Raw genomic sequence first — 15,801 nt, 5'->3', positions numbered from 1 at the left:
AAAAAAAAAAAAAAAAAAAAAAAAAAAAACAACTCGCTCTGCTTGTTAAAAGTTGAATTTTGCAACACTAGAGTGAACAGAACTCTCAGCTATGGTTGTCCCTACACTATCAGCTGACAGGGCATTAGGACATTTTCAGAGGCAGTGCACAATTATTGCCTTTGTCTGGCTCTCCTGGGAATATGTTCCACTCTACTCCAGCCTGGGTGACAGAGCAAAAAAGCCTGTCCGAAAGCCCGAAAAGCCTAAGGAGCCAATAGCACATTTTTTTTTTTCTGGGATCGTCTAAGGCTGGAAGTCCTTTCTGGTGATGCGATCAGGACTTACAGGAGTGGGACAGTCTGGTAGTGGTTAAGAGGACAGGCCCGAGGAATCAGGTGGCTTAGGTTGGTACTTTGGCTTCACGACCTACAAGCTGTAAGACCTTGAACAAATTGTTTAACCTGCCTGAGGCTCTCCCTAGGCCTCAGTTTCCTCATCTGTAAAATGTGAACGATGATAGTTCATTGAGTTGCTATCTTGAGTACTTGAGATGAGATGTATGTGAATAATCACTCAGCATAATACCTGGTGTGTACTAAGGCCCCAGGAAAAGATGGTTATAGAAGTGCAGAGAAGGGGAATTCGTTCTCTTCAGAGATATTCAGATGGGAAAATAACTCCATCGGTCTGGCAGACTGAGCAAAATGACACTGTCCCATACAGTTACCACTAGTCACATGAGAGTTATTGAGCAATTAAATGGTGCTAATCCAAATTGAGATGTACTGTAAGTACAAAACATACAACAGTCTTCCAAGACTTGGTACCAAAGAAAATGATACGAAATATCTCATGAATCACTTTTTTTTTTTTTTTTTGAGACAGGGTTTTGCTCTGTCACCCAGGCTGGAGTAGAGTGGAATGATCATAGCTCACTGTGGCCTTAAACTCCTGAGCTCAAGAGATCCTCCTGCCTCATCTTCCTAGGTAGCTGGGACTATAGGTGTGGATCACCACACTCAGCTAATTTTTAAACTTTTAGTAGAGACAGGGTTTTGCTACATTGCCGAGGCTGGTCTCAAACTCCCGGGCTCAAGCAATCCTCCGGTCTCAGCCTCCCAAAGTGTTGGGATTACAGACATGAGCCACCATGCCTGGCCGTGAATAACTTTTAAGTATTGATCACGTGTTGAAATGATAATATTTTATACATGTTAAATAAAAATGCCTAATTAAAATTAATTTCTCCTATATCTTTTTACTTTTAAAATGTGACTACTAGAGACTTTGAAATTATATAAGTGACTTGATTCTATTCTTATTGGACAGTGCTGATATAGCCCCTCTCTTCAGAAGACTTCAGGGAACCCTCAGGATAAGTAACCCATCCATCCTTACACACCTGCCTTTGAGAAAAAGGTGATGGGATTCAGGACACATTATCTCAAAATATGGCACCTTGGCATTTGAGAAAACAGCAGAAGCAGGAAGGTCTCTGACCTTCTCCTGCCCTTCTTCCCTGAAGCAGCCCATAAAAGAGCTCTCTGGCTTTCGTTTGAAGCAGTCATAAGATCTTCATTCCAGAGGTATCCTACCTATACCTGGAGGAAAGGAACATCCTATTCTGGAAGACAGAGATGCCAGGAAAAATCTGAACAAACGGACCTCACTGAATTCCCCAGGTTTATTATCATTGGGTCATACCCTTTTGTCCTGCAATCATACTTCTCCATAATTACTCACTTCATCAAACTGAGCATAAAAACACATGGATTTCCCTGTTTCTTTGAGTCTTCATTTCTGAAGACTCTGGTGTAACATAAAACTTAACATTGAATAAATTTGTATGCTCTTCTCTTGTTAATCTGTCTTTTTTTATAGAGGTCTCAGTCACAAACCTAACAATGGGTAAGAAAATAAATCTCTTCACCACCCCGACCCATCCCCCACAAAGGTGAAGAGTCACACAGCTGTCAACCCTATTTAGTTTTCCCAGCCCCCATGCCAGCTGCTTTTAATACATCTATTACCTTGGTAACCAATGATGACCCCAGTCAGAAAGACGTGCCCCATACCAGAAGATAAGAAAAATACAATCAGCCCTCTGTATCCATGGGTTCTGCATCCTCAGATTCAACCAACTGAGGATTAAAAATATTCAGGAAAAATAAATGGCTGGTTGCATCTGTACTAAACATGCACAGACATTTTTTTCTTGTCATTATTCCCTAAACAATACAACAACTATCTACATAACATTTACATTGCATTGGTTATTATAAGGAATCTAGAGATGATATAAAGTATATGGGGGGATATGCATAGGTTATATGCAAATACTATGCCATTTTATAGGAGAGACTTGAGCATACATGGATTTTGGTATCCACGGTGCGTCCTAGAACCAATTCTCATGGGTGTCGAGGGACAACTGCATTGTAAAACAATTCAAATGGCTGAATTAGAGGATGCACTTAAGGATGGAGGTGAGTGGCTTACACTGATTTATCATGAAATATTTGCTAACAGTGGTAATGCTGTAGAGGAGGTGGCTAGAAAAACCTTCATCATCAGGATTCTCCACTGTGATATTGGCCATGATGGTTCCTAGACTCAGTTCCTCCAGGATCGTGTACACTCATGTCTGACTGGAACAGAGATACTGCAGACACAACTAATTTTCAGGGGCACGGGAAGGTAGTGTCTAGGTGATTGATATTTTGGTTAGTGCTAAATATAGTGCAGAGCTGTTCAAGTTGTATCAACATGCTCAGAGGGAGAGCACAGCAGTGGAAAGGAGGGGTGGCTGGCTTTTGTATTCCCAAAGATCACATCCCTGTGGATGTGAAGAAAGTACCATGCTGTCGTTGCAACAATTTACACGGGCCACAGTCTCTGACTCTACGCACATCTGCCTGATGTCATTTCAGATTGGCTTTGGCATTAACGTCTTTTGAAATAAAGATAGGTGTCCTATCCGGCTATCTTTTCTCATTTTCCCACTTTTTGTGCAGATTTCCCTGAATTCTTTTAGAAATCAGTGTGTCCAGAGTTACACGCCAGGGTCATGTACAGAGTTGTGGGTTCCCTCCCTTGTTCCTGACTCCTATCCCATGGCTGCCATCAGAAGCCAGAAAAATTGTAAAGCTTCTGTATTCTCATGCCTTTGCTCACTCTTTTTTCTTCCTTGTCTTTTTTTTTTTTTTTTTTTTTGCCTGAGGATATAGAATTTATGCACAGAACTCGTGCACCTTTCCAAGTTGTATTAATCATGAGGTCAGCTTTCTGAACTGAGAAATAGGTCCCCTGGCAGAAGACCAGGCCCCATCACTGTCCTCCTTCTTGTAAGATAACCCCAAATCACCAACTTACCCATCTTCCTCAGACCTCCACCGATGCCTTTGGAACAGGCCAATAGTGAGACTGATAGGTTGGGAGTTTTAACTAACTATACATTGAGTAATTTTGAATGCTCTAAGGGAGGCTTATTGTTTAAAATAACTCTGCAGGAATATGGGGCAAATAGTCACCTCTAATTCCCTGGTTTCCCAAGTGGAGGTCTTCCCATATGGGATCTTCAAGAGGGGTATAGTACTTCTCAGATCTAAGTGACTGCATTCCTTTCATGAGCTCGGAATATTTCTGCTGTGCTATCTCACCATCCCTATAAGGTAGGTAAGGCCAGAGGAAGGAGAAATGGCAGGAAATCAATAGCTAGAGTCAGGGGTAGTCAGAGAAAGGCAGGAACCAGGGCCTCACCCCAACCCTCCCTACCAGGGCTCCTCCCTGGATCCAAGTTCCCCCCACATCCATTCACAAGGTGGTCTTCTGTGGGTATACTCCATTGCTGGGGGACAGTAATCATGTTCAGCCTAAGGTCACTCCAGGGTCCCACTGAAACAGGCCCATTCATCCTTTCCCTTACCTGACATACCTCCTTCTCAGGGAGTCTGTGATGCTGCCCCTGATGGGTCTAGGAATAGGCAAAGGGGGATGGGGCCAAAGAGATGGGGTGGCAGGAACCGAAACCAGAACCAGGAGGGAAGGAGATGGCCCCAGCTCCCTAGGCTGGGCCAAGCCCCTCAGTCCCTTCTGTGAGTGCCCCTGTTGCTGATATAGTATGCTTTTGCTTTGGTCATCATGAGTGAGTTCTGTTAACTTCCAACAAAGAGGTCACTAAGATGCCTGTGCTAATCACACAGCCGTGCACTACTGCTCCAAGCATGCTCCTAGTAAAAGCATCGCCAAGGAGCTGGTTAGACATGCAGACCTCAGGTCTGCCCACCCCAGCTCTCTGAACCAGGATTAGCTTTTTCACAAGATCTGCCCAGCAGATCTATATAGGATTTAACATTTCAGAAGGAAGATTATAAGGTGATGCCACAGGTGGCAACCACAGGCTCCCAGCCTCCCACAGGACAGAGAGAGGACACGGAGGAAAAGCCCCTTCCTCCCATCATCCCTCCTTCCTTCTCAGGCAGTGGTTCTCAGCTGGGGGGTGGGGGTGGTGTCTGAACACATGTTTGATTTTCACAACTAGGGGAGAGAGCTGCTATTGATGTTTAGGGGATAGAAGCTGGAGATGCTGCTAAACATCCTCCAATGCACAGGACAGCCCCTCTACAAAGGGGTACCTGGCTCAATGCCAGCAGTGCTGCTGTTTAAGAAACACTGCTCTGAAGGCTCATCTAGTCCATGCTGGGTGCTCCAGAAACCCAGATCCCCAAGAAGGGAACTAGTCAGGCTATTGGCCACGACACAGCTGCTCAGGTGAAATATTCTCTCCTTGGTTAACCTGACATTGAGCCTGGCAGGAGATAAAATCTTTAGTCTATTTGATTTTTGAATCCAAGATACAGGTATATATAAAATATCATTCAACATAGACGACAGTTAAGAGCTATTCAAAGCACAGTGAAGCCAGGTGCCATGCAGCCACCCTGACAGAGTAAAGCTCTGCTACCACTTGTATTCCCACACCCTTCTTCCCTGTAACACATGACCCCCAGAGCCTGGGCCAGCAGCCACACTCATGGGGAAGGGTGTGAATGCTGGGAAGCCATGGATGGCTTCACCACTATGAATGAGTATTCAGTAAGTGCCCAAGGTGTGCATGACACTGCCAGGCACCAGGTGGAAAAGGACTGAGTAAATACAAAAGAAATGGGCAGGAGGGGAGAAAGACCTACCTACCCAACTCTAAAATAAAGTGCTCTGCACACACAGCAAGCTCCGTGCACAGGAAAACAGTAAATATGTCAGGTGCAGTTCTGCTCTTGCTGCCCAGGTTGGAGTGCAGTGGCATGATCTCGGCTCACCACAACCTCGCCTCCCGGGTTCAAGCGATTCTCCTGTCTCAGCCTCCTGAGTAGCTGGGATTACAGGCACCCGCCACCATGCCTGACTAATTTTGTATTTTTAGCAGAGACAGGGTTTCACCGTGTTGGTCAGGCTGGTCTCGAACTCCTGACCTCAGGTGATCCACCCGCCTCGGCCTCCCAAAGTGCTGGGATTACAGGCGTGAGCCACTGCACCCGGTCTGTCAGGTGCTTTTATAATAAGATGCTCAGCTTCAATAATGGCAGACTCCTGGATCATGCATCCTGAGTCTATAAAGCTTTCTGACATTTGTCACCACCCAGGGGTAAAATGGGAAGACATTCTCAAGAATAGACATAGGACTTGCTTTGGTTGTGTTAATTGCATGAGTTTAACAAATAGTAAAGATAGAAAGGCTGTCCGTACATTTTACATTTGTATTTCACCCTCAAACTCAGTACACTTGAGTCTGTTTGAGGATTTAATTTTGTTAATCCTGAATTAAAGAAGTTATCATTAGTGCTAGCACTGATTTATGGGAAAAGGAGGCTCAGAAGCTCAAGGAAACCATGAAAGCCCCCGAAGTCAGCATGTAGTTTGAAACCGAGTAAATCCTTTCAAATGGTGATGGCTGAGGGATGAGGATGACTCTCATTGACTGCCCCCACTCCTTCTTTTGGAGTGAGGCTCTAGCAGACCCATCCTCACCTTCAACCAAGGAATGCTGTTTGAAATAAAGTCGACTGACTTGAAAAGCAAACAAACAAACAAAAGACTGTTACACAGATCATGCTGTCTGCCTGGGGATGGAGCCCAATATGTTCCTCTTTCAAACCTAAAATAAGAACCAGAGAGTTCCAGGCTGACCTCTGGGTGCATCCTAAGCCAGCAAGGGTCATGTTCTCTCTCAGCTAAAGTCAGTTTCTGTATTTTGGAAGATGTCGTCCAAACCAGATGGTTTATAAGCTCTGCCCCTGGGGAGGACTTATTATTTTTCCCTTTGCAACCCCATTAACCCTCCTCCCCTCCTCCCAGATGGGATTTGTGGGGAAGGTGTCAAAGAATGCATCTGCTCCAGCCCTGCAGCCATCACCTTCCTCTGGGGGTTCTTGAAGAATGCAGAGCTGTGTGGGCCCATACCTGAGCCTGAGTCTGGGTTGGGATATCATAACTGTTAATAGGCTGCCTGGACTTTGCTCCAGGAGCCACCTGTCAGCCCAAAGGCACTGAGCTCTCCTTCTGAACCTAACCCAGCATCAGGTGCTGATGGAAAGCATTACGTAACAATTTAATAACAGCAGAAAGATTGAGGGTCAAGGTTTGAAAGAGGAACGTATCAGGGCTCCATCCCCAGGCTGTGGGGGTGGAGCAGATGCATTCTTTGACACCTGCCACTGGACTGGAGACTGTGTTAACATCCAGAAGTTGTACAATTGTGGTATGTTTGCCAAGCGGCACCAGGTTAGTCTGGGAGTAAGGTTGCCTTAATACCTCCCAATCTTGGAATACTTTTGCAAGCCCTCTACCCACCTCTGAGGCCTAAGGGTCTTTTATTGGTGGAGTATCCTGTGCTGAATCTATTCATAGCCATTCATGCTATTAAAGGTGATTTTGCCACTTTCCTTGTGGCTGGCTCCTATGCCCATCTCAGGGACTGGGGCAGGCAGAGGCTCTGTAAGCAGTATGCCAGGCTGTTTGCAGTGCCATCTACTAGCTCACAATCCCATCATCTCCTCCTAAATACCCATCTACGATAGGCTCAGATCTTCTTTTGTGTCTGGGATAGTGCCAGGCACATTTTCACAAACTACCCTCCACCCGATGCATTTACCCTTCCCACCTCTGCTGGACAGAGGAGCTGCCAGACACAGCCGGATGACTTTTTTGGATCCATGATGGCAGGAAGAAACTTTAGAGCAGCCAGTAAAGGGCAGGCACCCTGAAAATAGCCCTCTCCTCAGTGCGAGGATGACATGCTAGGAGCGGGCATTAGGGAGTCGTGAGTGATGGTGCATGCTCTGGGACGCTGCTGTTACTAACGTGTGGCACTTTATTTTAAAAGCACCCTCTGCATGTGCACAGCGGCAGGCCACACCCCAGGGCATGTGTCCACCCCTTCTCCACACCATATCCAAAATCCCATGGTGCATGTCAATGTCAGGGTACAGGAGGCAGAGGCAGCAAAGGTGGAAAACAGCAGTCCGGAGAGTCCAGAGGCCAGGATAAAGACTCTGAAGAGCTCATGCCTCTAATCTCTCCTGCAGGCCAGAGCAAAGGGCATCCCTCTGCCTTGTATTAAATGTGCCAGAGGAGATGAGGCCACCTAAGAAGGATGTGCCTGCGGCCCAGGGAGTCCTGCATGCCCTCAGGCCTACCTGGTAAAGTGAGGTGCTTCACCTGGAGCGCTGTGGAGGCTTTGAGGCCTCTACTGTCCCTCACCTCCATGATGAGATGGAAACTGCCAGGGAAACATTCCACGTAAGAGAATCAAGCTTTGCTGGCACTATTTCAAAACAGGATGGGGAAAAATATGGAGTAGGAGGAGTGAGAGCAGAGCCTGTCCTTTTGGTGGTGACCCTCTCCGTAATGCCCCCACAGTCTCAGGGCCTGCAGGGCGACCTTTCTCCTCCCGTCTCAGAACCCACTGGCTGCTTCTCATTCTGCAGGGGCTGTTCACCACCATCGTCCCACCAGGTCAGCGTCTGCTCTAGCGCCATGCTGCACACTCTATCCCGGTGTTTCTCACAAGAGCCCTGGAACGTGCATATCACTCCCATGGGAGGAAGCGAGGCTCCCACGGCTCACATGGCTAGCTCTTGTTCCCACACCTGGCGCAGAGCCAGGAGCCTCACCTCCTTCACCCCAAGGCCAACATGTTTTCATCCACAAAGCCTGGACTTTCCCCAAGGCCTGCTCACCCTACTTTATTGCTTTCCCCTCATCAGCCCCTTTGTTTGGATGGCTGCCTCTCCCAAACAAGAAGGGGTTGGAGAAGTCTTGTATAGATCACCCTTGACATTAGTGACTCCATCTTAGAAAAAAAAATGCCATCTTACATTTCAAAAGGCATCAAGCCAGCAGGGTCCAGCTGTTCACCTAATCAATAGAGACAACACTCAACCAGATAAGGGCATAATCCTTTACTATCAATCTTCACCAGAGGACTCAAGGGCCGTAAAACGAGCAGGACTTCACCGGCTTGACATGGCCATCTTGACAGACCCCACCTTGCTGTCACCTGTAATCAGCACCCAGCATCTGCCCAAATCAAAGACTCGTCCTTGCAAGACATTGATGACCATCTGGATATGGCCAAGACACTCTCCTTGTCCTTGGAGAGTCAGACCTTGGACATCACTGTCCTTGGTCTGGTTTATTAACCTCTTTTTCCTATTCCCTTTTCTCATGATGTTAAATGTTACTTTGTTTGATGTAGAATGTTTAATTTATAACATTTATGTGCTGATGAAGTATACTATGTATGGTTTACAATATTGACTGACCTGTGGAGTGGCTTGAGTCTGTGTGCTCTGACTACTGAGTCAGCAAGAAGTCTAAGCAGAGTTGCCTCCTTGGGAATTCCATGTAGCTCATGGCTTTTAGGATTGAAATAGCATCAGTAATGGCCGGGCGCGGTGGCTCACGCCTGTAATCCCAGCACTTTGGGAGGCCGAGGCGGGTGGATCACGAGGTCAGGAGATCGAGACCATCCTGGCTAACAAGGTGAAACCCAGTATCTACTAAAAATACAAAAAATTAGCTGGGCGTGATGGCGGGCGCCTGTAGTCCCAGCTACTCGGGAGGCTGAGGCAGGAGAATGGTGTGAACCCAGGAGGCGGGAGCTTGCAGTGAGCCGAGATTGCGCCACTGCACTCCAGCCTGGGTGACAGAGCGAGACTCCGTCTCAAAAAACAAAAGAAAGAAATAGCATCAGTAAAAACCTGACCTTATGGAAAGACACAAATGTGCATGAACCTGGTTATGTCTGACCTTGCACTGCTCATGACACTCCTGTCCTTGGGCACCCTTTCCCATACTGTCATTCTTGTTCTCTGGAGACCAAAAGAGGCCTCTCAGACAATTGCCTTATTTCCCATCCGTCTCTGGGGTTCACTACCATCTGAGCTTACAATGAGGCTGTAGACTGCTCAAGGGCCCCCACCCAGCTACCCTCAGGTTGCACTGTGACCTATTCCTTATGTTTTCCTTGACCCTCAGATCAATAGTACTTCAAGCAAGGTCAGTAGCAAGGCTACCTGCTGTGTCCTGCTTCAAAGTCTAGTTCTGTTGTGAAGAGGGTGCCATTAGCAGACATTCTGAAGCTCTTTGAGGGAGAAATCAGGAAATACTAAAAAACAAGGGAAAAAATTTGGTGAAATCAGCCCACCTACCCACCCTTCCCTGGAAGATGTGTGTGCTCATTTCCTATTTTATATTCTTAGCCCTTGGAACATTCTCAATGCATCAGGATGCGGTTCAAATGAGCAGTTATCCAATTTAATCGCTCTTGAATCCAGAAACTTCTGGCTCTGTTGGTCTGAGCCCTGGTTGACCACACCCTGAAAACCTGGTGAGTGGATCCTGTTCTAACTACAGAAAGTATATAAAAGGCCCCTGTCAAGGCAGGCTCTGCTTCTGAGTCCAGTCTTCTTATCCCTATCACTGTGTTCTCACTTCTTCTGGACAACTTGTGATTTTGATTCTATGCCTTCGCTTTAACCAACACTGTTTAAATACACCTACTACCCACTAGGTAATATACCAAAGTGAGTAAGATCCGTCACTACCCTTAAAAACAACTTACAATATAGCAGGGTATAAAATGCACAAGCATCACTCATTGAAATGACTAAAGGAACAAGGGACAAAGGTGAACTGAGAATGAAACGTAGAAGGGCTTACAGTATAGCTTGGAAGCTGGTTTAGGGATATAGAAGAGCTGTTTTTATATCTAATCCCTGGCATGTGGCCATTGGGAAAGTCCTTCCTACATCTCTGTTTAGTTGAGAGTCTTTGTAGTCCTTGGCTCCCAGCCCAGCTCTCTTAATGACACCCTGCCCAGAACTCCTTGATCTGATAGAAGAGACAGGTTTGTGTGTACAGCCCACTGAGGGCCAGCCCATAGGAGGACTGTGCCTGTGCCACCCATGGCAGCTCATCAAGATTGCTATGTTTCTCCTACGTTGGAGTCAAGAAAACAGGGGAAGAGCCTGGATAAGAAGAGCTGGGTTCAAAATCCAAGTTCTTTTTTTTTTTTTTGTGAGACAGAGTCTGGCTCTGTCACCCAGCCTGCAGTGCAGTGGCACTATCATGGCTTACTGCAGCCTCCGCCTCCCAGGCTCAAGCGATACTCTCATCTCATCCTCACGAGTAGCTGGGACTACAGGTGTGTGCCACCACACCTGGCTAATTTTTTTTTTGTATTTTTTGTAGGGACAGGGTTTCACCATGTTGCCCAGGCTGGGCTTGAACTGCTGAGCCCAAGTGATCCACCTGCCTCTGCCTCCCTGAGTGCTGGGATTACAGGCATGAGCCACTGTGTCTGGCTTAAGCTCTGGTCCTCACCACAAGGTCTGGGACAAGTGCCTTTCTTGCCTATAACTTAGGGCCGATACAACCAATTGCTCCTTCATGTTATTGAGGATTAAATGAGAATGCGTGCCGTAAAATATGAAGGCTCGCAGCAACGTTACAGACTTACATGTTTATATTCATTTCTTCCAAAGGGCTTTAAGGTTAGAAGGTTTCATTATTTCCTGCTAGGATGAGGGATGTTCTATCCTCAAGGCCTTAGATCTCTGGATCAGATCATCAGTGGAGGTTTTGCAACCACAGCCACAGCCCCTGAAGTCTAGAATCAAAGGAAACACCTGCCAAGGTTTCCAACCCAGCAATTTGCTGTGTTATGAGTGCTGCTGAGCTTCCAGTACAAGAAGCAAGTGTGCACAGAAGATAGATGAAAGGCCTCCTTTGAGGCCAATATAAGGTTTTCAAGCCATTTTTTAATGTTTCCTTTTGTTTATTATTTAATAATGTTTTTCTAGTTGTAATGAACATATTTTATGCAAAACCGAGGCAGACAGAAAAGTATAAAAAAGAAATGAAATATGCCACCTATTAAATCTCATTTTGGTGATTAGCCTTCTGTTCTTTCCTATGCAAACGTATACCCTCCAAAAATAGTTGGATGATGTTGTCATCAAAATTATAATATCTGTTCCTTGCATTTATATCTTGAGCATTTACCCCTATTCTTAAGTCTTATTTTACAGGCTGGTTAGTTAATGATGGCACAGCATCCTACTACAGGGGTTTATTTTACTAAATCATTCTTGCTGATCATTTAGGTATTTTCTGCTCATTTTTAAGGGGAAATATTTGGGTGATTCCACAGAGCACCCTTCTTCCAGCCCCACAAATTGTGCAAGTACCTTGGCAGTACTCCCAAATGTGGGGTTTAAATCCCAAGCTCCCCATTAATATGCCAGCTCATGGCCTGGGAGCAATTGCCTAGGCCTGCAGCTGCCCACACACAGAGCCATCCTGTGTCTTTGAGCAGAGCCTTCCCTACAGAGAAGCCTCCCATATCCATAAATCAGAGCCTGAAGCTACATATGATAGAACAACTGGGTTATAGAGACTCGTGGGTTGGGAAGGAGATTTACTATATGTATCTGAATCAGGGCGTCCTTCCACATGTGTTTTGAAATGCTCCAGGAGCTGGGTCTCCAATTCTGGTTGGTCCCAAGCATGATAAGGTCTTGGGATACAGAGAAGACAGACAGGCCCTACGCTCCAAAATCTTATGGTCAACTGAGGGAACAAAGGTTTGGGGAGGTGCTCCAAAGGGGATACATACAGGATATGATGGGAACTCAGAAGGACTTTTAGACTCATCTGGAATACAACAGTCACAAATTAGGGTAGTAAATTAAGTTTGTTTGGTAACTCTGGAGCCAGAATATCTGGATGTGAATCCTAGTTCATCACTTTCTAGCCATGTGAGTACCTACAAAGAGTAATAATACTAGGGCATGCCTCATGGGTTATCATATAAAGTGCTAGAACAATGCCTGGCACATAGCAAGCCCTCAATAAATGTTAACTACTGCTGTCCCCTTAGAAGGGATCCATGAGGGAAAGGGCTTCATTTTATTCACTCCTATATCCTCAGTAACTAGCACATAATGGATGCTCAGTAAATATTTGTTCGATGTTAAATATTGGAGTTTTCTTCTTGCTCATTTCCCATCTAAATAAGATCAACATTCCTACCTTAGAGAATCTTTAAAAAGCAACAACAAAAAACCATCCTGCAAAACATTTTTTAAAAATCTATTTGAATGTGATAATGCTAGACTTAGCTATAAAATCTTCTCCAGTTGGGCCCACAGTCTCAACAACTCATGCAGAAAGGAAAGAAAGGAAAAAAGAAAACAGCAGCAGATAAAAGGATGTGGAGAACTGTAGAACTAGGCACACAAGAATTTTCTTTTTAATTTTGATTAAGAGGGTGATTTCCTGGAATCTTGATTTTTTTTTCTTTTTAACACCAGGCTAATTTCTTTTTTCTCTGAACCTAAGGGCTGTGTTAATGGGAATAGCAGTTTTGTACTTAGAAAGGAGATAATATCCAAAGACTAAAAATATTGTGTCATGTGGCCATTTGCCAGCAACTCAGCAAGGCTCTCTGTAAAACCTGGCATTTTCTCCCCCTTTTTAAAGGCTTGTTTAATCAGAGCTGCTCCCTTGATATTCATTCTTGGAAAACAGAAATTAAATGGAATGAAAAGCAACTGCAGCCCCTCTCTGCCCCCAGTCCTGGCTAAGAAAAGTCCTGAGTAATCAGATCAATTCAGTTAACAAATGCTTGTCAGACAAGCTCTCTGGTTTTCCTGCTGGGAATATTTCCTTACCACCACCCCAGGTTTCTCTATTTGCAGCCCCTTTGCAGCTAGGTTTGCTCTCAGACACAAAAGCTTTAGTTTGGAAGACAAGAAGCCCATCCTTCCTGTCCCATTCACCCTTGATTGTGCCTTGGTGTAGGGAGAAAGGAAGGTGGGAGGGAGCTGGCCCAGTTTCCAGAAATGTCAGGCTCCCTGGGGTAAGAGGGGAATGCCACCTCCAGGCTCACTTCCCCACTGCAGTCGGAGTCACAGGCCAATGATTCAACCTGTGCCACTTTGCAGCTATCAGTTGCTTTCAGGCCTGCAGTAGAAACAAACAAGAATTCAGCCTCTTGTCTTTTATAGAATAGAGGAGTCAACTACCAGGCCACCACAGGCCGAGTTTCCAGAGGGAAAGACCCTTATTCTGCCCACATCCAGGGAGTGTCAATGGCTCCACAAGCCACTGAGTACATGGCTCCAAACCCACCCCAGAAAGCCAGAGCACTCAGGACTGCGGCAAGTTACAAATACGTTGCCACATTCCTATATTTTTCAATGGAAGCTGAATGTTTTGTAAAAGCCTCAATTCCTCTCTTTGTTTTCCCCTGTTCCACCCTTGTCTCAGCTCAGAGGTGGGACGTGGAGGAGGAAGGAGGGAAGAGTGCCTAGAAGAAAAAAACTACCGTTAAAAAACTACCCACTGCAAGCCCTTAACGTGGCTCCTGCTTGTGGTTCATTGTTCTGAGGATGAGCTAAGTGGGTTACAGGCAAGTACTTGAATGTTTTTAAGAAGAGACAGGATGACAAATGCAAAACGCTGTTATTAATGTAATCCTTCACCGATAAAGCTGCAGATCCTATGCCCTCACACTCTGTCATTCTTTTTCCATAATCGGCCTGGGTTCTGTGCTGCAAGATTCGGGCTTTGCTAATCTTAATAACAATGATTCCCATCTATCTGAGTGTCCCTCTCAACATACAAACAGCCAGCAGTGACCACGTATTTGGAGTGGGAATTGTCCAATACCATTGCTTTTTCCTTTTATGAGCATTTTAACAAGAACCTGGAGTAGAATGAGGAACGCCTTTTGCTAAGACTTCAGGTGGTGACTCCTGAGTTGGCAGGCAGACACCAGGGCAGCTGAATGAGTGGGGCAGGTGGGGATGTACGGTGGGGACAGGGATGCTGTCACTCAGAAAAGAATGGGGTGGGAAGCCAGTGGCAGAACTTGCCAGAACAGAGTAGAAGGGAGTTGGGTCAGGAGACCTGGGTTCTCACTGGAGTTACCTGGCCCCTCAGTTCCCTCCCTCATCCAGAAATAAAGTACTGCTCAATAGACCTGAAAGATCCCATCCAGCTAGGACCCTTGATAGGGCCAGGTTTGGCATATGATGACCACTTTATTCACAGGAAAACAAAAACTCACAACCGGCTGCCACTTCCTAGAGCCATGAGCAAGATGAAGATAGAAAGAGAACAATGGCCCCTGCTGCCCTCCTAAAAGTCTAGGTAGTAGCTAGGTTATTGCTCTTTCAATTTAATCCTTTGTCTGCCCTGGTGAAGACAAAGCACATTGCATTTTATGCAAAAGCCCTTCCTCAATGGAAAGGCCAAGAGAAAGCCCCTTAATGGAGAAATTGCTGCACTAGATCATTTTGCCTCCAGCTGCGAGATTGATTAACATCCTGGGAGTCTCCAAGGAGGCTCTTCTGCAGTCACGGTGGCCATTTCCAAGCAGAGGGGGAAGCAGAGAGTGTGGGAGTTGAATGGGAGGAGGGTGGTCTCAAAGAGCCTCCTTCAGGGAGTGGAGAAGAGGTGGGGGAGTACCCAAAGAAGAAATGCCAGTAAATATAATTATTCACTTGCAGATCATCCTTCTCACGTTCTGAGCCCATTATTAACGCATACCTCCAAGCTCTATCTGCATGCCCACCACAGCACAGAAGGTACCCAGGGAGGGGTAACCAATGCTAGATCTAAGCCTGTGCCTGGCCAATGCAGTAGCCACTACCCTCATGTACGTGTGACTATGAGCATTAAAATGTGGCTGGTCTGCACAGAGATGATCTGTAAGTGTAAAATGCACATGAAATTTGAACACTGAGTATGGAAAAAAATGCAAAATATCTCATTAATCATTTTATGTTGACTATGTTGAAATATTTTGAATATACTGAGTTAAATAAGCTATTAAACTTAATTTCACTTATTTTGTTTTACTTTCTTTTTTTTTTTTTTTTTTTTTTTTTTTTTTTTTTTGAGACGGAGTCTCGCTCTGTCGCCCAGGCTGGAGTGCAGTGGCCGGATCTCAGCTCACTGCAATCTCGGCCTCCCGGGTTCATGCCATTCTCCTGCCCCAGCCTCCCGAGCAGCTGGGACTACAGGTGCCCGCCACCTCGCCTGGCTAGTTTTTTGTATTTTTAGTAGAGATGGGGTTTCACCATGTTAGCCAGGATGGTCTCCATCTCCTGACCTTGTGATCCACCTGTCTTGGCCTCCCAAAGTGCTGGGATTATAGGCTTGAGGCACCGCACCCGGCTTTTGTTTTACTTTCAATGTGGCTACAAGAACATTTAAAATTGGCCGGGCGCGGTGGCTCAAGCCTGTAAT

General features: G+C 45.8%; 1 protein-coding gene across 1 annotated transcript in view; it reads right to left on the bottom strand.

The window, feature by feature from the left end:
* CDHR3 (cadherin related family member 3) overlaps positions 1-15,801 on the bottom strand; it is a 71,653-nt gene that overhangs the window by 28,969 nt on the left and 26,883 nt on the right. Inside the window, 4 exon segments of the mRNA XM_017874673.1 lie at positions 2,482-2,626; positions 5,499-5,521; positions 7,677-7,759; positions 9,558-9,649. Coding sequence (XP_017730162.1) covers positions 2,482-2,626; positions 5,499-5,521; positions 7,677-7,759; positions 9,558-9,649 — 343 coding nt within the window.

The sequence above is a fragment of the Rhinopithecus bieti genome, unplaced genomic scaffold (assembly GCF_001698545.2).
Source record: "Rhinopithecus bieti isolate Rb0 unplaced genomic scaffold, ASM169854v2 scaffold_7414, whole genome shotgun sequence".
Taxonomy (NCBI): Eukaryota; Metazoa; Chordata; class Mammalia; order Primates; family Cercopithecidae; genus Rhinopithecus; species Rhinopithecus bieti.
The sequence above is the reverse complement of the archived record's forward strand: the minus strand, read 5'-3'. Positions and strand labels throughout refer to the sequence as shown.